Source organism: Acanthochromis polyacanthus, chromosome 8, assembly GCF_021347895.1.
Source record: "Acanthochromis polyacanthus isolate Apoly-LR-REF ecotype Palm Island chromosome 8, KAUST_Apoly_ChrSc, whole genome shotgun sequence".
NCBI lineage: Eukaryota > Metazoa > Chordata > Actinopteri > Pomacentridae > Acanthochromis > Acanthochromis polyacanthus.
The window spans coordinates 24,304,422-24,328,855 of NC_067120.1; the positions used below are offsets into that span (position 1 = coordinate 24,304,422).

Consider the following 24,434-nt stretch of genomic DNA (forward strand, 5'->3'; position numbering starts at 1 on the left):
GTATATAAAGGTGTTACGTTTCCACATGCTCCGCACAGCAGACGTTCTCCAGCCAGTGTCAGAGGGAGACTGGTTCACAAGTGTGGATTTGAAGGATGCCTATTTCCATGTGCCAATAACACCCAGGCACAGAGAGTTTCTCCGCTTCGCATTCAAGGGGACAGTTGATCAGTTTCGGGTGCTCCCATTTGGGCTTTCGCTTGCTCCTCGGATCTTCACCAGAATCATTGCAGCAGTACTTGCTCCACTGCAAGCCAAGGGCATGCGAATTCTTCCCTATTTGGATGATTGGCTGGTATGTGCTCCAACACGCGAGCAGGCATTCTGCAACACAGAAACCCTTCTGTCTCATGTGTCGGAACTGGGGCTCATGGTGAACTTTGCGAAAAGCTCTTTGGTTCCCAGTCAGCACATCATGTTTATCGGAGTTGTTCTCAACTCCGTGTCAATAAGGGCGTTGCCCTCCCTTCAGAGGGTGGACGATATTCTCAGCCTTGTATCTCACTTTCAGAGGGGCAAGGGTGTGACGTACAGGTTACTTCTCCAGCTACTTGGGAAAATTACTGCAGTGACAGCGGTCATCCCCCTGGGCCTCCTCCCTAACCCTTTTAAATATGGATCAACGGGTTGGGACTAAACCCCAAGAGACACCAATACAGGACAGTACGGATATCAGACCAGTGCCTTCGGGCCCTGGAACCTTGGAGAGACAGGGCCTATCTGTGCTGCGGAGTTCCTCTGGGTTCGCTCCCCTCCCACATGGAGATTGTAGTGACGGATGCTTCCCTCTCTGGTTGGGGGGCTGTGTGGCAGCACAGAACAGTCAGGGGGACTTAGAGCTGCCGTCAGAGGCTCTGGCACATAAATGTGTTAGAACTGCGTGGAGTCCATCTACCGCTCAGGCATTTTCTCCCCTTCTTGAAAGGCAAACATGTTCTAGTGCGCTCAGACAACACGTCTACAGTTTACCATGTGAACCACCAAGTGGGAACCAGATCCTTCCAGTCCCTGCAAGAGACAAAGAGGCTACTACGGTGGGCATTGCCCCACCTGGCAAGCCTCAGAACTGTACACCTGCCAGGGGTGCAGAATGAGGCAGCCGACATGCTTTCCCGCCAGAAACCTCCACCGGGGGAGTGGAGGCTGAATCCTTCAGTCGTCCAGATGATCTGGGAAAGATACGGAAGAGCGGAGGTCGATCTATTTGCGTCGGAGGCCTCGACACATTGCCCACTGTGGTTTTCCCTCTTGGAACAGACCAGTCCACTGGGGCAGGATGTGTTGACACATCTCTGGCCAGACTGCCTCCTGTATGCCTTTCCCCCTCTCCCCTTGCTAATGCTGACCCTTCACAGGATAGAAACAAGCAACCATTCTGTGCTGCTGGTAGCCCCGTACTGGCCAGGCCGGATCTGGTTCCCTGTGGTTTGTCGGCTTCTCAGCGGAGTGCCCTGGCCTCTCCCACGGAGGCAGGATCTCCTGTCCCAGTTGGGGTGTCGCATTTGGCACCCTCAGCCGAGACGTCTTCAGCTGCATGTCTGGCCGCTGAAGGACTTGGCTCCCTGCTGAGCTCCTGTGAGCAGGCTGTAATCCAGACTGTACTCAACTCGAGAGCTCCCTCCACTAGGGTACTGTATTCCAACAGATGGAAACTTTTTTCCAGTTGGTGTGCAGATCAGCAGGAGGATCAAGTGTGTTGCTCTGTTCCTGTGTTACTCAGGTACATGCAGTTGTTGTTGGATAGAGGTCTTTCGGTCTCAACTATCAAGGTATATGCTGCTGCTGTCTCAGCCCGACATGTATTTGTAGATGGTCGCATCCTCTGGTGGGTCGTTTCTTGAAAAGCGCTCTCCGGTTGCAGCCTCCATTTGCTGTGCGGGTACCTTCATGGGACTTGCCTGTCGTCTTAGAGTCCCTTTGCTCCTCACCATTTGAGCCACTGGATCAGGCTGAACTCAGATGGTTATCCGGTAAGACTGCTTTTTTACTCGCTATGGCCTCTGCTAAGCATGTTGGTGACCTTCATGCTCTTTCTATTTCTAGTGAGTGTTTACGTTGGAATCCTGACGGCTCTGGGGTTACCATGTGGCCCAACCCCTCTTTCCTTCCTAAGAGGCTCTCTGCCTTTCATGTCAACCAGCCTGTCAATTTGGCAGCTTTCGCTCCACAGTCTAGGATGGGAGAATTGTCCCACAGTGCTGGTCTCCTCTGTCCAGTCCGAGCCCTGAGGCAGTACATTCAGATCTCTGCAGAGTTTCGTAAAACTGATGCACTGTTTGTTTGTCATGGTGTTTCCAGGAAGGGACAAGCCTTGTCGAAACAGAGGCTCTCTAACTGGATCGTGGATACTATCTCTATGGCATACAGTCTGGGAGGCCTCCAGGTTCCTTCTGTGAAATGTCATTCCACCAGGAGCGTGTCTACATCCTGGGATGCTTTGAGGGGGGTATCGCTCAGTGATATATGTGCTGCAGCTGCTTGGGCTTCATCCTGCACTTTCGCTCGGTTCTATCGGGTTAACGTGGCAGCCCCTCATTACAGCTACAGCTGTAACTAAGGTTCTATGAATTCTGGATGACCGCCAGAGTTCTTTGTCACTTGGAATCCTGTCGAGAAGATTCTGTAGGGGATGATTGCTGGGTGACAGGGCTTCTTATCAGGTTGCTTTCGTCACCCAGGTCACATGTGACTTTGTTGGTATTATGTCTCGACCTCATGTGCCACAGCGCGATGATATCCAGGTATTACATACAGTCTCTGGCGGTCATCCAGAATTAATAGAACCTTAGTTACAGCTGTAACTCTCGTTTTTCAAAGTGAAGGCAAAGTTGTTTACTTGTCTCCCATGGGAGAAATCTGACTCAGATTAAGAGGGATACTGTTGCAGAAACAACAAAAACATTCAGGGCATAAAATCAAAAAAACGACAAGATAGGCACAGAATGAAAATAAACAGACAATAAAAACCAATCAAGACAGTAAAAACAGAGAAAACGCATTTAATATGCAAAAAGCCAACATTCAAAGAGAAATATTAGCTTATAACGTCATCATAAAATGCCAAGAAGCAATTGCCACCAATTTTTCATGTTTGCACATTGATGAGCTTAACAAACAGAGGTACAAATGATTGTACATATTATTTTTACAGAGAGGGACCTGACACCTCCTAACTGAGTTCAGCAGTGTGTATTCCGTATGTAGAATATGGGAGCTGTCTGTTGAAATAGTTTTCACCTGTGAAATGACAGCCTGGTTTAAAAGCTCCTCAGGGATCAGAGGAATGTAACCCATAATCTTACCTTAGATTCCCAAACCAGCTGGTGATACCATACCGAATAATGAATTCAACTATTCTGTTTTTGCAAACCTTCAGTAAATAGAGTCTACACATGAAGTGAAGGTGCTGATAGATCTTGACAGAAACGGTGGCAACCTGTGTCCGCCAGGTCAGGTCACTGTCAATATGAACTCCTAGGTACTTGAATGAGGTCATCTGTTTCATTGTATAGTTTTGTATAGATACAGGGATCACGTGTGTTTTATTTTTCTTTTATTCTGAGTCTTTCCCTTCTTTTTCTAAGGTTTTGCTGATTGGGCATTTGTAGTCTTACCCGTATTTTCACGACCAAAAGGCGCACTGTACCAAAAGGCGCAGTCTCAGTTATGTGTGCCATTACTGTATTTAAAACACACATAAGGCGCACCTGATTATGTGGCGAGGGTTTTATATACAATCCACGCCCACACTTCCCCCTTTAACGTTCTCATGGTGTCCTCTACTACGTCGGCCTTACAACAACAACACACACACAAGCATACAAGTGTGCGTATTTAAAAATAGAGCGGGAGCAAAACTGAGTTTGGTATTCACTTTTTTTTTTACCGGTAATCGTCATCAATCAAACCCATGGAAGTCCTCATCCTCTGTTTCTGAATTGAACAGCTGCGCTAAACCTCCATCAAACATGCCAGGTTCACTTTCTTCACTGTCAGAGTCACTTTCCGTGCCGTGCGGCTCCTCGGAAATGATGCCGGCTTTTGCGAAAGCTCGAACAACAGTGCCAGCAGACACGTTAGCCCAAGCATTTACAATCCATTCGCAAATTGTGGCGTAACTCGCCCGGCGCTGCCTTCCACTCTTAGTGAAACTGTGGTCTCCATCGGTCATCCATCGCTCCCACGCCGCTCGCAGCCTTACTTTGAACGGCCGGTTCACACCGATGTCCAGCGGTTGGAGTTCCTTTGTCAGGCCTCCCGGAATGACAGCAAGCTCAGAGTTCATTTGCTTCACTTGTTTTTTCACATCGGCTGTGAGATGGGCACGCATAGAGTCACAGATCAACAGCGATGGTGATGCATGGAAAAAACCACCTGGTCTACGTCTGCCTTACAACAACAACAGCACACACAGGACGCACTGCACCATCGGGCGCGCCGCACAATTTGAAGAAAATCTAAGACTTTTATGTGCGCCTTATAGTCGTGAAAATACGGTACAAATAGCATCAAACTGGAAAAACTTCATGTGCTGTGAGTTTACTGGTGCTTCCCTTCATGATCTTCTGTCCCTAAATGAATGAGAGTCACCTCAAAGGCACATAGCATTGTTTTTGACCCTTAACAACCTTTAAGTGTTGAATTCCAGATGCTTCCACCAGGATGACTCCATCCTGGTTGTCTCCCCTGAGCTAGCACTGATGCTGTAGATACAGATGAAATTTTTTTTTTTTTTAAATTGTTTCTGTATCTCTCTTTTTCTATAATTCATGTTGACAGTGGGATCCTGTTAGTGTTTGATGTATTGTATGCACCGGTGTTTGACTACTGTATGGAAAGCAACCGCTACACAGAGGCATTCAAGTTTTCTTCTACTGTGCTATACTCTGTTTTATTATTCAGTATAGATTTAAAATGGCAATTTGTTCTTCAAGAATAGTGAAAAGTCCTGCTTTAATACCTAATGTTAAGGCATTTATTGTCTTTTAGATATGGCTCGTGTCACAATTAAACTTTAAGTTTAGTGTCATTATCCTGCACATGTTTCTAAATAAAATATTAACCAAATTAATAATTAAACTGACACAGAAAACGTGTAGGCATACTGTGATAGCTGAAATGATTGTTTCTGGGTGAGAGGAAAAATAATGAAGTGCTACCTTGCCATGTGCTGTTCTTGTATGGAGCTTAATGTGACTGCATGTGCTGCATGTTAAGAAAAGATTCATCTGTAAATTATACATCTGACAGAAATGGAGCAAAGTGGACACTCAGCCCACATCTATGGTCCAATTTATGATATCAGCAAAAGCATGAGGCTTTCCTGCTGGAGCCCTTTTGAAGAAGCTGTGCTGCTTTAGGATGTGGTAGCATTTCTCCACCACCTGAGGGTGCAGCAGGACAAGCAGAGCAAACACAAGAGCAATGTAGAAGTTGGAGATGGAGCTCAGGGAGAAGAGATGATTGTCTGATTTGTTCTCGTAGTTCAGTGTAAAACAACAGATCAGTGACCTTTTCATTGATCTGCTTTCTTAGTGTCTGATGAACCAAAGCCCCTATTCACAGAAGACATTTGACTCATCATAGTGCAGAAAATTTGACAAATCACATGATTCAGCTTTCCCTTGACTCTATGGTTAATAATGAATCAACACCGACCCAGGCGTTTATTGCCCAAACAGAGTGTTTCTGTTGAAGGATATGCTACATTAAAGTCAGATTCTATTGTACAATTGTTTATCCTTCAAAGTCAGTCTGAGTTTAGCGATATTTCAAAATCTATCAAACTTAAACTCAAGTGGCTGGCAAGGGATGTCTCATGATTGTACTTGATCTGATGTCATAAATGAATAAAGTTAAACCTCTGTATTAGGTTTAATCAGCATGCTGGCTGAGTCGGATTGATCTGACTAATATTAACAGTAATTTATTATGACTGAGTAAAGCAAGCGCACACAATCTCGATCTTTTCTTTTTGATTAAAAAAAAGTTTAGACAAAAAGCTAAAACAATAATAAGCTGTCATTTTTCATATGATTAATGTGTTTTTAATTGTAAAATTGTAGATGGCATATTAAATATGAACACATCAGAGGAGCAAACTTTAAAATATATTTATAACTGAAACCTGTCTGTTTCATGGTTCAGCAATGATGACGTACTGTCGTCATGATTACTGAGGTCAAAGCAGGAAGTGCAACAATGAAGAGCAATTTCATCCAATCTCCCATCTTAAATCTTATAATATCACGGTCAAACATGCAAAAATGTTTCATTTTCAGAATCTAATTACTAACCATAAAATTAAACCGAAATTCCTCTTCTCTACGATTGACCTTTTAACTAATAAAGATTTTAATGACACCCTATGTGAGGACTTTGCAGACCACTTCAGAAGTAAAATCAATGACATCAGGTTGAATCTTTTACCCCAACAGATTTTAACTGTTGACTCACCTATGGCGTTGATTTTATCCGAGGAAACACTGGAGAGTTTTTCTCTGGTTGATCCAAGGACGCTTGGTCAAGTATTCTCCCAGGTTAAGCCCACAACCTGCCTTCTAGACCCAATTCCTGCACCATTTTTAAGACATTTTATGGCTTCTTTGAGGAACAGTTGCTGTACATTGTGAATTGCTCTCTTCAGACAGGTGTCTTTCCTACTTCCTTTAAAACGGCAGTGGTGAGGCCCCTTCTGAAGAAGAGCAACTTAGACCCCAATGTCTTAAATAACTATCGGTCTGTATCCAACTTACCATTTTTAAGTAAAGTTTTAGAAAAACTTGTTTTTAACCAGGAGTTTGCATGTTCTCCCTGTGCATGCATGGGTTTTCTCCGGGCACTCCGGCTTCCTCCCACAGTTCAAAAATATGCTGAGGTTAATTGATAACTCTAAATTGCCCGTAGATGTGAATGTGAGTGTGATTGTTTGTCTGTATATGTAGCCCTGCGACAGACTGGCGACCTGTCCAGGGTGTCCCCTGCCTTCGCCCGAGTCAGCTGGGATAGGCTCCAGCACCCCCCGCGACCCTAGTGAGGATAAAGCGGTGTATAGAGAATGGATGGATGGATGTTTTTAACCAAGTAAATCATTTTTTAAATTAGAACAACATTTTAGAGAAGCATCAGTCTGGTTTTAGGATGAATCACAGTACAGAGAAAGCCCTTTTAAAGATTTTAAATGATATCAGGTGCAACTTAGATAATCATAAAATCACAGTCTTGGTGCTGCTAGATCTGACCGCCGCCTTCGATACAGCAGACCATCACATTTTATTAAACAGACTAAAGCACCTGGTTGGCCTCTCTGGTACTGTTTTGAAATGTCCATTCCCCTGACAGTCCAAAAACATGCTGAGGTTAATTGGTAATTCTAAATTGTCCATAGATGTGAATGCAAGTGTGATTGTTTATCTGTATATGCAGAGCTGTGATAGACTGGCAACCTGTCCAGGGTGTCCTCTGCCTTCACCCGAAGTCATCTGGGATAGACTCCAGACCACCATGACCCTAATGAGGATTAATATAGAAAATAGATGGATGGATGTTTTTTAATGACAGATGTCTCCATTTTTAAGAGTAGTTTTTTCTTTAATTCAAAAGAAGAAAAGGTTGTAAATTAGGGTTAAAAATAGTTCAAATGAACACTTATTATTGTGACAATACCACATAAATTCAGTATATTACTGGTTTTAAATAGTAAACCTCACATTACACTGCTGAGTTCTGTAATCTATCATGAAGTAATTAACTGTTTAAATAAATTACAATAGTAACACTGTAAAAAATACTATCAAATACTAGTTGCCACAGCTGCCTGTATTCTAGCATAAACTTCAGATTCGACAGTAAAATTCTGTTATACAGTTATCAGCTGTTAAATTAACTAAAATAGTAACATTTTAAAATTTATTGAAGTAGTGATGACCACAGCGGCCAGTATTTTATTGTAATTTTAAAGTGAAATTTGTTTGAATGGAACAGGACTTTTTTGTTTGCCATATTTAAGGAATCTTGATCTGAATAAGACATGAAGCCACGGGAGCAACAAAGCTGTGGCTTTTATTATCAACTATAATACAGTGGGTACGGAAAGTATTCAGACCCCTTGAAATTTTTCACTCTGTGTCATTGCGGCCATTTGCCAAAATCAAAAAAGTTAATTTTATTTCTCATTAATGCACACTCAGCACCCCATCTTGACAGAAAAAAACAAATGTAGAAATTTTTTGCAAATTTATTAAAAAAGAAAAACTGAAATATCACATGGTCATAAGTATTCAGACCCTGTGCTCAGTATTGAGTAGAAGCATCCTTTTCAGCTAATACAGCCATGAGTCTTCTTGGGAATGACGCAACAAGTTTTTCACACCTGGATTTGGGGATCCTCTGCCATTCTTCCTTGCAGATCCTCTCCAGTTCTGTCAGGTTGGATGGTGAACGTTGGTGGACAGCCATTTTGAGGTCTCTCCAGAGATGCTCAATTGGGTTCTAAAAACCCCCCAGCACAATTCTTTGAGAACTAACCAGTGATGTAATTTCATATTCTAAGTTTCTATAACTTAATTCAAAACATACGCTGGAGTATGTTTATGCACAAATACCGAATGCTTAATTCTGAAGCAATATTTGAAATCATGTTTTAAGAAAATAATCAAGTTTTAGCTTTATCAGCATGAATCTGATTTTTTTTCTCCTTATTTTTTTAATGGAGGCTAAGTCAGACCAGCTGAACATCTCTTCACATGTGCTCTTATACTGAACTTAAAAGCGTCAAACAAGTGCTGAATATTTAAACTTATTTTATCATTTTCTAAGACTAGTTTCCTTTTCTCCACCTCAGAGATGACAGTTGTTAAAATGAAATGTGTGAATCACAAAACAAATTGAACAGAATGAAGACAATAAAGGGAAATCAAAGAATCAAAGAATCACAGATCGTGTTACTGTGTCATATATTAATAATTTTGTAAAAAATAATTTGAACTTTTTTGTTGCGTAATGACTGAAATTCACACAAAGACTAATAATTTGCTTTCCTGTATGCATTTCCACTAAATATTTCACGAGTAGTTAAGGTTGATTATTTTGATAAGACAGTTTCTTTTAAATTGTCCAATTTTAAACTGCAGTGTAGTTTGACATATTTGAGATGAAACTGTGTGATTATTCTCGCTGTGCTGATTTACATGACAGCTTTCATAAAGGAACTGAAACAAAGTCTGGGCTTCCCCTCAGACTGGAGAGCAGGAACCCCAGGGTGCTGCAGGAGGATGGCCTCTGCAGCTGGAGCAGCACCCTGAGGCTCCCTGCAGCTCTGTGAGCTGTGAGGCCACCCAAGGTTCCCAGATTCTAGTCTCAGAGACACTGAGGAGAGACCAGTGTTCCCAGTTCTGACTCACTCACTGGGACTCTCAGACTGGTCTCACTGAGTCTGCACTACGTAAAACTGTCTGTCCGTTTGTGTATGATTTTCTTTTTCTCTCTCTGAAGGAAAGTTTGTTTTACAAATGAGCACAGTCTATAGGAGACCATAGACCGTATAGAATTTGATCATCGTCGAATGTACAGTACAGCAGCTTTTCCATTTGGATTTTATCATATAACTTATACGTGAAAATGAAAATACCAATTGGATTATTGCATTTTCAAGTTTATCTTCACTTAAAAAAACGTGTAAAATATAATGCTACTGTTAAATGAAATTTGCAAGTTTACATTTGAACATATATTGTCTTCTAATGGTTCCCATAATTAAGCTATGTGTTGGTCCATTTCAAGGCCAGGACCAGAAACTTCTTGGACCCATTTGATCCAGGTTAAATATGTCCCACAGTTTGATGGTGTCAATCTCTTCTAATCTATCTAATGCCTTTATCCTTGAAAAATCAGCATTATTATTGTAGGGTTTATTAATAATTAATAAAGTGACAAAAAAACAAATTGCAACAAAAACACATTTCATTCTTTCAGTCTTGCATTGTTTTATTTTAACAGAACAAAACATCTAAACCTCAGCAAGAAGCAAAACATTGTTTCATTTAAGTTGTAAAAGGCACGTCTTTTGTTCTTTATCTGTTAGAAAGCTGAAAGCAGTAAACAAAATACTTGGATAAGCATGCGGCAGAAGCGTGGTAAAAGTCTGTTTAATGATGAAATTAATAGGCAATTTTAATGTTACTGATTGTTCCACTTGCCTGTTTTTGTGTACTATTCATTATGTTTTCAGTCAGAGGAAGTAGTTAGCTGCCTACCGACACAGCTGCCTGAAGTGCCTAAAAATAGATAACTAACCAACAAGATACCATAAAATTAAAAAAACGGAAAATGTGAGTTGAACATGATAAGGAGAAACATTGGTGAGTGCTTTGCACCAAATATTAGCTGCTTTTACAGGATTGTTCAGTACAGATAGGTCGTTAGATTTAAGATATTGAATTTTGAATGTGCGAATGGTGGAGTTCAGCCCTCAGGAAATATGCATATTTACCGAGAGACTGTTAACTCATAAAAGACAAGCCCACAGGTCATTCATAAAAAGCAGCTTAGTGGGCCTAGTGCAGCTGGAGCAAAGGAGACAATGATGAGATGTAGTTATAGAGCCATTACGTCCCCATCTGTCATGGAACAAATGGAATGAACCCAAGCAGCAGGCAGACAGATCGGCAGGTTGATAAATAAACGGGAGTAGCTGCGGTCAATTTTCGCCTGAAATTTCTACTGAAGATGTACAGAAAGTAAATTGAATGCTGTTCTTGAACTGTTTGGAGTACAGGCATGGTTGGGGTCCCCTTTGAAAGCTGATAACCTGAATTTTCACCCAGTGCAGTCAGAATTACTCTAGGTGCTACTGGCACAGAGTTATTTATGTTGGAACACACTGAATTAGGATGAATTTTATTCTCGCCTAAATTTTTTCCCTAATAAAACACCTGAAAATTAGTGTGGCAGCACTGTGACAGCTTGAAACACAACAAGGCAACAGCCTGGGGTCTTACATAGTTCAGGACAAAATTTCAGAGCAATACTACAAGAAATGAGTGTTTCACACATGTTTTTGTACTAATATGCCCAATTATGTCAATTTTGGACACCCGATGTACACCCTGGGCAAAAATTTTATATGTTCGTTTATCAGCCCTTTTTCACATTATTTTCACTCCAAAAACTCATAAAGAACTCAAAAAAAATCACTTCAGATAAGCTTCAGTGTGGACCTTGATCTGAATCAGAGGCACAGACGGAGACAGAGAAATGCTGCAGCTCCTGGCTGCAGCAGGAGAGCAGGGAGGTGTCAAAAAAAAAAAAAAAATCACACAGGGCCGCTAAAAACGGCCTCTTGGCTATTCAGCAAGCTCATTGGCTATCAGCCCTGTCAGTCAAACGTTTCCTCCGACGTGATTTGCTCAGGATTTACTGATGATATCAGGAACGTCCAGATCCATCGGTCTCGGCAACGGTTGGCTGTTTAGGCTTCAGAGGCAGCGATGAGTCACTTGATTGGTTGAAATGCGGTTGGAATCGAAAGCAGAAGCTTCAGTCGCCATTTTCAGACCGAGACCGTGTGGATTTCTGAATGCTTCATAAAATTATGGACAAAAATGCAGTGAATTATGGAACGCACAACGCCACCATGCGCCGCGTGGACACGCACGGAGCCGAGCTATTTGTGGATTATTTACTTATTTCTAGACATGTTTTGGACAAAATATTATACTTGCTAGTATTGTCTGGATGACTACTCTTGGATTATGGCCGGTTTTTGTGGATTATTTTCATCGTTGACCGGTAAAAGACCGTCCAAAGGGGAGCTATGCCCTTTATGTGTCCCTTTAAATTTTTGTTGTTTGTTGGAGAAATGTGTTTATATTACCGGCTGTGGTAATCACATCTGAAAGTGGTTTATACCGGCGGATTCATGAGACTCTAAGCTTTCCATGGATGTATAGTGTTTGTACAATCGCGTTTGCAGCCTTCGGACATTCTTGAAATTCCTATGCAAATTAGTAAGTGTACACTGAAGCTTAACGGTTAATAAAGAAACTGAACACAAAAACTCTCCATATGGGAGACACAAGAACTAACAGATGGGGGCAAACTAAACAATCGGGGAGAGGAGACTTACAAATGTCCAGGGGTACGAGAGACGGGGCTGTTACAAAGCTGAGAATCCGGTGAGGGCGAGGTGGTGAGGACAGCGGTGTAGGGAGACCAGGGGCCGACCCCGCGGGGGTTCTGAGCCGAGGAAGGGAGATGAGCAGTTGAGGGCTCCGGGGGGAGTAGAGGAAGACGGAGTGGGCAAAGAATGTCCAACAGAGTCCAGACAGAGATGTGAGTGTGACAGAGAGCAGCATGTAATGTCCCAGCGTCGGTGCTGTGTGGAGAGCCGGGCTTTATCAGACGCTGATTGTGAATTTGCGCCAGCTGTGTCTTCAGCACAGCCGCTTGTCATTAACTTGACGAGCCAGCGCTCAGGAGCAGGAGGGGGTGTGACACCATCAGCAGTAGGTTAAGGTGGTTCGTTTTCCCATTCCAAACTGGAAAAACACTCAGAGATTGCAATACTTCACCAAGGCTGTTCATTCTTTGTATGATTTCCTTTGGCTGAAATCTTAAAAAAAAAAAAAAAAAAAGTAGATCCAGACTACAATCTGCCAAAAATCTAATCACTTGGTCTTTGTGTCATTTCTGACTTCCCCTAAAAATTTCATCTAAATCTGTTAATGCGTTTTTGAGTAATACTGCTAACAGACAAATGCCGATCACCACATATCTCTGCTGCGGCTTTGCCTCCTTGGCAGAATAATCGGTAGGCAGCATTTCTTATAACCACGGTCCTGTTGTTGCACTAAATTATGAAGTCTCTCTTCTTTTAGCTTCAAACCTCCATTTTTACTCCACCAAGGAACGTACCAGAGTTATGTGATGATTGTTGTACATTTATCTCTCTCTGTCTGTCTGTCTGTTAACAACATTACTCAAAAACGGAATAACAAATTTGGATGAAATTTTCAGGGAAGGTCAAAAATGATACATGGAACACCTCATTAGATCCGGGCAGTGATGTAGCTTACAGTCTGGATCCATGGATTTGTTAAAGATTTCTGTGTCGCTGTGAGATAGCAACACTGTGTCACTGTAAGTATAACAGCAAGTGAATGCTAGGTCAGTTGCCTGCTGATTATGACATGATTGCGATCCTACTACAAATCCACTGCTGCAGACTTATCAAGACTTATCGTCGGAAAGGATACAACTGAGCAGCCTTGGTGGTGTACAACGCTCTCTGAGTGCTTTTCTTGTTTCTGTTTGTGCACTCAGACCTAAGCAAAGATACACCAAAAAGACTTTTATTTTAATTTCCAATGGCATCTGCCATTGGTGCTGCTGATGCTAATTCAGGAGGCATTTCTCTGGGTTGCATTCAGAAAGAAGAGACAAGCTACCTGTGTGATCATTCAGGGTGGAGGACTGGCATTTGATTGGCACAAAGGCTGAAAACAAGTTTGGGTCTGTCCAAACACAACAGATTCTCCACATTGCCACCTCTAAAGTTAATTTATTGCAACCTCTTTGTTATGCTTTTTTTTTTTTTTTTTTAGAAATGAGAACGTACGGTAGTTTGATTTTCTCTCTTCTGATCAGTTTAGAATCTCAACAGAGAAAGGCAGCAGCGGTCTATGGGATATATTCTTTACAATAGATAGTCCTTTACCACTTATCCATCCTCCAGATCACATGAGGGGTTTGGAAGCAGAGGGGTCTAACCCACTTTCTGTAGTTTTGGAGAAAAATGGATTCAAAGTTTTGTTCGGTAATGGTCACACATTCGAAGCGCTACTGTAGGCGCTATACTTGGGTTGTGGGTTAGACCACTTTGTCACTAAAATCCAGACCATTAAATATTACAGAAATTGTATACAACTCAATTTGGAGTTTTTTGCGTTTTAGACCACTCTGTTTCTATATAATCACATCATATAAAGTGGTCCATAACGTACATAGAAAAGGACCAAAAGCACACATGTATACTTAACCAAGATGTAGTAGGCAGAGAGTGCAATGCATGAGAAGTTCAAACATGAACATACCACTCAATTCACAATGAAAAATAAGATAAGGAGGAAAAATTATATTAAATATAGAGAACAGTTACTCTGCAAAGCTAATAACAAACCCCGGCCCATGTGTCGTCCTGATGTGTGCAGTGGTTTTCAGTTTTTTAGCTACAGTCAGTCTGGTTATCCACAACTGCTTTGTGAAACTGTCCAATCCACCAAGGAGATAATGTTTTCACTGACTTGCTTTATGTCTATGAAAAAATTAGCCAGTTGAATGTCATAGAACTTGGTGGGTGTGTCGAACATGGGCAGAAGAGGAGACTGTCAAATTCTGGTGCTGATCTAGATCACCTTCAACAAAAATGCCAGATAGAGCCTTGGTGGTTCTGCACTGTCCATGTGCCCTTCTAGTTAGTTCTGTTATTTAACGATAGTACTTAAGCACCAAACAAAATTGGATATGAAGTGGGAATGAGTGCAAAATTCTCTCGGCAGTAATTTATTGAAATCTCTGTTGGCCACCTGGAGACTGGTCCTGCTCCATGACCTACTAGCTATACAGACAAGGGTACATGTTTAAACACCTCCTGAACAGATAAACAAACTCAGATTAAGTGTATGCTTAAAATGAATTTTATTGAAGGAAAGCACAGCATTTTACATTTACTGTTGACCGAATTACGTTGATGATTCTCTTCATGAGCTGTATTCCACATACCATCCCGGTCACCTGTTAAATAAGGGAATTTTAAGGCTAATTGTATGTCATTTTTAAAAATGCAGAGACAGAAATATATATGTGGTGATGGGGAATGTTTAGATTTTAAATGGCTGCTCAAAAAAATCTTTAACAAAACTGCCATGCAAATCAAGATAATTTTTTTTTTTTTTTTTTAAAGATTCTTGTGGTTCAAAAAGAAATTTCGGACATTACCCTGTTAGCATTTGTACAGCCTGTTGAGCCTGGTGATGTCATTCTGGCTCATCTCAGTGGCCATGCCAAACTGAACGTTAGCATTAGGGATAGCTACCATGGTGGGCTGATTGTTCTTGGAGAAGGCGTACCTGAAACCACAAACAGTGTGTTCAGTGATGGAGCAGATTGAGACAGGGTTAAATAAGAAGATTGATGTCAATGTTATGTTTGCAATGTGTGAGACCAAAGCAAGAAGTATGTTAGCTTAGCTTAACACAGTGCTTGAAAGAGGGGGAAACATCTGCCTTGGCTCTGCCAAAAGGTAGCAAAACCCACACTAAGACTTCTAAAGCTTATCATTGTGTAGTGTGTGTGCAAAACGTGTACACGAGCGCTAACGTTAGCTACAAGCATCCAAGTACCAGCAAACAGTGCAGCCATCCCATAATAGACCACTTTTCAAGACGCTGAAAGTGCCTGAGTTTACAAAAAGTCTTAAAATGTTGAATATCATTGCTACAATTACATTTTGAGTTTGCAGTACTTTGTGAATGTAGCAGATAGATGAAAAACGTACAAATAAATATAAATGAAACATAATTTTTTTGTTGTTTAAGCTCATGTATAAGTCTATTCATCAATTCAGTCATCAACCAAAATTTATTTGAATTGAAAAACTTTGCTTATTTTGTCAAATATTGCTATTTGATAAAAAATATGATTTCACATGATTAATTACAAATCTTCTAATTAATTAGGTATTTTTTAATTGTGTCCCACCACTATAATATATCTAAACGCTTAGCATTTTGTCAAACTAAAGGTCTGACAAAACAAAAACATAATAAAGGCAGTCCTCTGTTAGCTTTAAATGTTTGAATACAGTCTAATTATATTGGTTTGATGTCAAGAACTGTCAAGCAAAACAATCACAAATCAGCCCACTCTTCTAAGTAACAGTAGATGGAAGAGAATGGCTATCTTTGTCTTGTAGCTCCAATGGCTTCATATGCTTAGTTTGCACTTGTGACATGTTCTCCACCATGATGATGGCAGCCACAGAGCTGGTGCCATTTTACCTACTTGCTGTAATGCATAACAGAGCCGTAGTCATAGGTGGTGCCCTGGTTCAGAGTGGCAACTTTTTCAAAGTTGTGCTCCATTCCTGAAGATTTGAAAAGAAAACAGAAATGTCATGAGCTCCATCTGTTACTATATTCATTGTTCGTGTATTGTGTGGTTGTCAAGGCCCAATTCCTGCCACTCTACATGCACTGCTTGATAAACAGTTTGATATCATGGTAAATATTCAAATTTGCCTTCTTGTAGAGAGATTTGCTGGGTTATTTCATGGACAGGAGTAGCAAACTGTCATTTTTACACTGTTTTTTGCACAAAATAAATAAATTAGATAATTTGTTCATTGTGAGCTGTAGGGATGTTGGTAAAATAATGCCCTGTGTTTTCAGTCTAAGCTAAGGTAACTTGCTGAAATACAAATTTGAAAGTGGTATCTGCTGTATTTTCTCATCTCACTCTCACATAAAATGTTGAACTACACCTTTAGGTTGCACAGTTGTATCCCTAAATTCCTTCATCCAACAACATAAAATAAATAAGATGCAAGTTAAAATTTTGTGCCTGTTCAGTCAACTTATTAGTGTTGTAGATGATGACAGTCAAAAAAGACGAACCAGAAACGACGTTCTCCAGCACAACGCGAATGTACTGGTCCCGGTCCGAACGGTTCTGCTCATGGTGGAAGCCCAAGGCGTGGAGCAGCTCATGCTGGACAGTGTCGTGGTAAACACAGCCTGATTTCTGCAGAGACAGGTCCTGCCCATAACCAGTACGGCCAATATAGGAGTAGCACCTGTGACAATTCAGAGTAAAACCTTTAGTCTATTTGCTGACAACATGGAAATACCTTAAGACATGTAGAGTGTCATGCAAAAGTACTTGCAGAATACAGAAATCTTCCATATTTACATATTTGTCACACTTAAATGTTTCAGATCATCAAACTAATTTTAATTTAAGATAGCCAATAAAAAATAGAAAATGCAGTTTTTACATGACAGTTTCATTTATTGAAGGAAAATGCTGTCCAATATTGCCTTATGTGAAAAAGTAATTGCCCCCTTAGCTATCAGCATACCACATGACCAAATTCATTTGGCAATTAATTTCAATCTTACCAGCCATACCCGAATATGATTACTGCCAGACTTGTTGAATCTAAACATCACTAAATAGAACCTGTCTGGTATTGTGAAGTAGCTAAAGGGTCTCAAATAGCAGCCCAGCTCAACAATAATGGATTATGCAGCATGACAATAATCCAAAACACAGAAGCAAGTCCACCTGTGGGTTGCTCAAAAGGAACAAAATTAAGATTTTGGAGTGGCCGAGTCAAAGTTCGGACATCAGTCTAACTGAGAGGCTCTGGCAAGACCTGAAAAGGGCAGTTTAAGATTGAAAACCATCTAATGTGATGGAATTACAACATTGTTGCAGAGAAGAGTGGGCCAAAATTCAAGAGTGATCACAAGCTGGAACAAACATTTAACTGCAGTTGTTGGAGTCAAGGGACCAACCAGTTATTAGGTTCAGGGAGGTGATTACTTTTTCATTTGGGTGATATAGATTTTCAATAATCCTTCAATAAACCCTAATTTAAAAATGGCATTTTGTGTTTTGTGGGTTTTCTCTGTATAATATTCAATAAATATCAATATTAGTTTAATGATCTATAACAGTTAAGTGAGAGAAAAATGCAAAAATAGAGGATTTCTTTTGATACTTTCTCATGGTACTGTAAGCTTGTAATGAAAACAACCTACTCTACTCTAAAGGCTGCCCTGTCTCTTAGATCTGAAAGTGTCTGACAAGTTGTAAAAACAGTTGCTGCTAAATATAAACTGTTCCCTGAAAACATTTTTGATTTATTTCCCACCAAAATGTCAGAAGAGGCTAAGCCCTGTTTCCTAGAATAAACATTTCTGTACATTCATTGCCCATCAGTAAATATACGTGAAAGAAACATAATTGCACCTGTATTGGATTTTACACTATTTTAACGATGAAATGTTGTTAATTAATGCGATTATTCAGTATGTTGATACATACCACATCACTCATGTGTTCTTTACATACATGTGTTTTTTCCCATCTGGTTGTGTTTGTTAGAGTTACATCTTATCTTGACTTCAGCTAATGTGCCTTTGCTGGCCAAAGTTGAGCAAAAACTGTGGTCTTCAGTGTAGGCATTGTGTGTTTTGTATGCCCACCATCCACCCCAGACACCTCCTGCCAATTTCAAATTGCTTCTGCAAGTCATCCATTAAGCAGGGCAACAGAGTAGAACTACATATGGGGTGGCATGCCTCAGTGGGTAGAGTGGCTTTCTTGCAACCAGAGGGTTGCTGGTTCAATCCTTTTAAAGAATATATCCAAGCAACAAAAATCAGGATAATATACAAAATATTTACCCATTCAGGGACTGGATTTTCAGGTAGTCTCTCTGGCTGGTGCGTCTGACAAAACGGATGCAAGAGAAACCGTGGAAGGACTGCAGACCACGCTCAATGACTGACACCTCACGAGAAGCTGGAAAAACAGAAAATATCAATAACTTTATACTGTCAGAGCACCAACACAATACTGTAGTAATAATGCAAAAATATCAACGCTACAAGATCCTGTCATATCATGCTGACAATTCTTAGAGGACATGTTAAGTGGAGAAAGCTGTATTTAGAGATTGTACATTTAAAAGTCAAGTTTACTACTCACTGAAAGCACTGGAAAGGGTGTAGGGTACATAGACCATTCCATCAGAGGACTTAGGCCACATGCAGCCGCGAGACGTGCAGGGATCAGCATTTCTCTCGACCTCAGACTGATAGGCAATGTCATCTTCCACGTAGGGCTCACCAGGAGAACGGACTACAGCAAAGAGTGTCATCAGAATAAAGACAGTTGTCTCCCAGAGTTTATTCATCACCCTCCACCAATGATATATGACTTGTGTGTAGGTACATAGTACATTTATATGTATATATATATATATATATATATATATATATATATATATATATATATATATATATATATATATATGTATATATATATATATGTATATATTTTTTTCTGGGAAAGGACAGGCAATCTAAAGCTAGACTACATTTTATGGTGGCTATAGACATTCTTACCAACACCCCGATTTGCTCTCTCAATCCGCTCTGAAGTTGTCAAAGCCTTCGTAACCTATACCAGAGAGATTATGAAGGTTTAAAGACTGCTCCCTTCTACAGAAACACAAACACATGGCACTGCGACAAAGGCTCTTGAATTTTTTTTGATTATATGTTTGTAATAATAGTACATAAATATTCCAGTTTGTGTTATTATACAGGTGCCTATGTGAAGACTGAGACAGTAATCATTACTCCTGTTCATTCTGGACCCTAAGACATCTCTGAAGCCCATTACCTGCAGATGGGTTGGGAGGGCATGCTATCTTATAAAATAAATAAATACACTATTTATCAGAGACAGGTGATATATAAAAAAACTGAACATTGGATTTTAAACTTTCCAACGGTTCTCAAATAAACCAAATCTACATTGTGATGTTTTGACAAGTGACTATATTTTACATTGAGTATTTAAAATTTTGACAGAAGTAAGCCCTTTGCACCAGATTCTGTAAAAAAGTAAAATAAAATAAATAAAAAAACCTCTGCAATTCTCAGCACAACTGAAAAAAAACATGACTGACAGAGCTGTGATGCGTCAGTCATGTGGAAAAAATTTTTAGTTTTCAAGTGAACTTCAGGCTGTGCTTACACAGGACAGAGAGGAGACAAATATGGAAATGAATTAGAGAATGAAAGTAAATAGGAAATATACTTCATCAATATCAGTCGAAACCACACTCACAACAAATGTCTCCCAATGTACACTATCGTTCAAAAGTTTGGGGTCACTTAGAAATGTCCTCATTTTTGAAAGAAAAGCTGCTTTTTTCAATGAAAATAGCATTAAATTAATCAGAAATACAGTCTAAACATTGTTCGTGTGATAAATGACTATTCTAGCTGGAAACGGCTGATTTTTAATGGAATATCTACATAGAGGCACAGAGGTCCATTTCCAACAACCATCACTCCTGTGTTCTAATGGTGCTTTGTGTTAGCTAATGAGGGTTAGAAAATTCTTGTGCAATTATCTTAGCACATGAATAAAAGTGTGAGTTTTCATAGAAAACATGAAATTGCCTGGCTGACCCCAGACTTTGGAACGATAGTGTAAAGTCTTTTTGGGCCATAGCAGTGCATTAGATGGACAGAACCATTTTGAGGGATCTCTAAAGCTCATATAAACAGAAGGAACGGCTGACCCTTTTTTTAAGATAGGCTGTAAAATTGTGACATTAGACTTTTACTAGTGTTTCTAATGTATTAGTTCATATTTTAACACTCAGGGTATTGTATTGAGAACAAAATAAAAGTCAACTTACGGAATCCAGGGTTTTCCGGAAATTGAGTTTAAAGATTAAGGGGAAATAGAAAAACAAATTTAGAATGAGTTTTCCACAAAACAGTCAAGATGTGATGAAACAGAAGCATATCTTACCTCCTCCTCAGCCCAAACTGAGATGCCCAACAGAACCACAAGGACAACAATGTGCTTCAGCGCAACCATGTCGACAATAACCTGCAGCAAGATATTATTTGTCACATTTATTAGTCAAAACCAGCATTTAAAACAACATATGGGAATTATGAATGGTACTCACTGTATCCCTGAATAGAGAGAAGCAGAATGTGAGTGACACAACCTCATGTTATAAACATAATCTGCACCGGAAAACTATCCTTTTAAGGATATTTAGGATAGTGACAGAGGGAGTAGAATGAAAACAGGTTGGTCACTGATAAGAATATCTCACCTTGATGCCATATTGCATATTCCCAGAACAAGTGTATTTCTAATCTTGTTTAATCTTTGTACCAGATGGTGAACTTCAAATATTTTGTGTCAGCAGTGAGCATGTTTTCTACACTTCACGGGAGCAGGATATTTATAACAGAATTGATCATTTTCATTAATTAAATGTGCAGTTTATTGACTGTTGTGACTTCGTGTTTGGCAGGTGCCGTTTTCTTTTGTGAAAGTCTTTATTTTGAAATCATTCTTGAAACTTTAGATTTTTGTTTCTGTATGCCAATATGCTAAACAAATGATTCATATGAAGACAATCCAGTTTCGGGCTTCAAAATAAAAATTATGTTGAAAAACATGGTCTCAAAGTTTCTATTGACTGTCAGTGTATATTTGGGATATTAATCTCCCTTTTTTGAAATTTTAAATCTGACTCCAACATTACTATCAGGCCGTCACATTACTTGGCATTACAAGTTCTCAGGCATTTATCTTCTACCACCTTTGCAGCTACCACATTTTATATATCGTGACAGACCAGCACACTTAATAGTATTCCAAAAAAATACATCTTGGACCCTTGTTTTATTACTAATAAATGTTCCTCACACTCCCTTATTTTTCAGTCATAGTTAACCTGAAAGCTCTCCCTTACAGACCACTGTCCCTATATAAATCAACAAATGAAAATATGAAAAATAGAACAGAGGACATAGCTTTGCTCTGCCCATTCTTTTGGAAAACTGTTTGATGATGTTAATTCCAACACATTATGCCATTTACTGTTTTCTTCTTCTTCTACCAACTAAAAAGATTACACCAACAGAGCTTCATGCGTGTTGTGGGACACACCTCCTGTGCAAAATAATTGCTTAAAATATAATGTTGATTTTTAAAAATTCCTACAATTACAAGACACATCAGTGACAAAAATAACACCAAAAAACAAGGTTTAGGTTTCATTTTAACTGTTTTGGTTTTTTTTAGATTCAATGTGGTCATCAGGGGGGTGGGACAAGAGAAAAAATATATTTTATGGGGAACCCCTGACTTATTTGGTACTTTTAAAAACATTTTAAAATTTTCTTTTCTCCTATATTTTTTTTTAGATTTGGTCTCAGGATACGTAAATTTATACAAAAACTGTATGTTTTAGTATTTTTTACATGGATTATTTGAAATTTGATTGGTGGGACGTAAAATGTCCGCCTCCTTAAATAGCTGATTGTCCTGTGGTAGCTTGTTGTCCAATAAGAACACCTGGCAAGGATCCATCCAAACCTACTAGTTACAGACCAATATCACTGACATCAACTGTCTGCAAGGTAATGGAAAGGATGATAACGGAAAGGTTGTCATATCAACCTGAAAAGAGGGAACATTTGGCAGGGTGTCAGAGTGGTTTCAGGAAAGGCAGGAGCACTATTGATTCAGTGGTTAGATTAGAGTCGGAAATAAGGATGGCCCAGGTAAATAAAGAATCAGTCATAGCAGTGTTTTTTGACATTGAGAAAGCTTATGACATGATGTGGAAGGAGGGGTTGCTGATAAAGATACACAACATGGGGATTGGTGGGAGAGTTTTCAATTGGGTGAAGGATTTTCTGTTTGGACGGAAAATACAGGTACGCATAGGGTCAGATTTGTCAAACCAGTACACAGTGGGAAATGGTACACCACAAGGGAGTGTGATAAGCCCACTGCTCTTTATTATCATGATAAATGATGTATTCTCAAAAGTTCCAGTAGATATAGGGAGATCGCTCTTTGCGGATGATGGGGCATTATGGAAAAGAGGAAAGAACATGGAGCACACAATAAAGAAAGTCCAAGGTGCAATTGACAAAGTGGTAGAGTGGGGGAATGAATGGGGGTGCAGGTTCTCAGTAGAGAAAACACAAACACTATTTTTCACTAGGAAAAGGATTGAGGAAGGGATGAAGTTGAGGATGTATGGGCACATGTTAGAAAGAGTTAAATCATTTAAACTTCTGGGTGTTTTGTTTGAGGCACGGCTGACATGGGCAGAGCACATCAGGAGAGTTGAAGGAAAGTGTAAACAGGTAATTAATGTAATGAGGTGTTTGACTGGTAGGGAATGGGGAGCAAGCTGTTCAACATTGAAACGGTTATATGTAGCGCTGATAAGATCAGTGATTGATTATGGCAGTGTGGCATATGGTTCTGCATCTAAGTCCCTATTATGCAAACTGGATGTGATTCAAGCGCAAGCTCTGAGAGTTTGTAGTGGGACAGTCAAAACATCACTGGTTCCTGCTCTACAGGTGGAAGTGGGAGAGATGCCTCTAGAAATTAGGAGAAGGCAGATAATTGCTAACTACTGGGCTAACTTGCAAGGGCACAGTCAGTCTCATCTGACAAAGGGAGTTTTGCAGGGGTTCTAGGAGGGTGGAAGGAGCCGGAGGCAAAACTTTGCAAAAGAAGCAAATAATATCGCAAAAGAATTTGGAATACTTAACCTCAAAGTTAGTCCTACAGTAGTCTATCCAGGTGTGGCCCCGTGGATGCTAGTGTGGCCTGAGGTTGGTTGGGGTCTATTAGAGGCTAAGAGGAGGGGAAAAGGCATGGTTGATTTGGTTGGTGAATTTAAGTGTCACATATTAACAAAGTACAGCAATTTTACTTGCATATACACAGATGGTGCAAAGCAACCTGAGACAGGGGTGACAGGATTCGGGGTAACAGCACCGGAAAGAGGAATTGGGATCAAAAGAAGAACATCTAATAATCTTGCAGTATACACAGTGGAAATGGTGGCGGTTTTGGTTGCACTACAGTGGGTGGAGAAGACTGGTCTAGGAAAGGCATTAGTGTGTTCAGACTCATCATCAGTGCTAGCAAGTCTCAGGTCTTTTCATTCAAACAGCCATCAGGACATCCTATATTCAGCCCTTGAGTCACTAACAAGAATTGTTCACCAGGGGGGTCAGGTAAAGTTTCTGTGGGTACCAGCACATGTAGGGGTGAGGGGGAATGAGAGGGCTGATGATCTGGTCAAGAGAGCTTTAATGAAAAGGGAAGTAGAAATGCAGCTGAGGATCAGCAAGAAAGAAATCAAAAGTATTATCTGGGAAAAAGCAACTCAGTGTGGCAAGAAAGGTGGGATGGAGAGAAGAAAGGGAGGCACCTGTATCAGGTACAAAAGAGTGTCAGAGGTGGGAGGGTGAGTAGTGGACACAGGAGGGAGGAGAGTGTGATGACCAGGTTAAGGTTGGGGCATAGTGCACTAAATAAAACACTGAAACTGATTGGGAACAGGTTTATGTGAGGGTTGTCAGGAGGAGGAGGAGTCAGTGGAACATGTAGTTCTGAGGTGTAGAAAATATGAGGTGCAGAGATGGGAGCTGATGGATAGGATAAAGGAGTTAGGGGTGCAGGAATTTACACTAAAAGAGTTGCTAAGTATGGAAGAGAGGGCACAGGTTAGGGCACTCATGGATTTTTTAAAGGGGACCGGGGTTTATAATAGAGTATGATGGTTAGGTAGG

General features: G+C 40.3%; 1 protein-coding gene across 1 annotated transcript; it reads right to left on the bottom strand.

Moving 5' to 3' along the window:
- Nucleotides 1-14,677: 14,677 nt before the first annotated feature.
- On the bottom strand, nucleotides 14,678-20,798 carry LOC110972188 (hatching enzyme 1.2-like). Its single transcript, XM_022222582.2, has 9 exons — nucleotides 20,780-20,798; nucleotides 20,617-20,697; nucleotides 19,191-19,236; nucleotides 18,772-18,924; nucleotides 18,468-18,585; nucleotides 16,671-16,849; nucleotides 16,060-16,141; nucleotides 14,995-15,125; nucleotides 14,678-14,790 (listed from the first exon to the last, which is right to left on the bottom strand). The coding sequence occupies exons 2-8, from the start codon at nucleotides 20,683-20,685 to the stop codon at nucleotides 14,999-15,001; spliced, it is 774 nt and encodes a 257-aa protein (XP_022078274.1). The 5' UTR covers nucleotides 20,686-20,697; nucleotides 20,780-20,798; the 3' UTR covers nucleotides 14,678-14,790; nucleotides 14,995-14,998.
- Nucleotides 20,799-24,434: the final 3,636 nt, after the last annotated feature.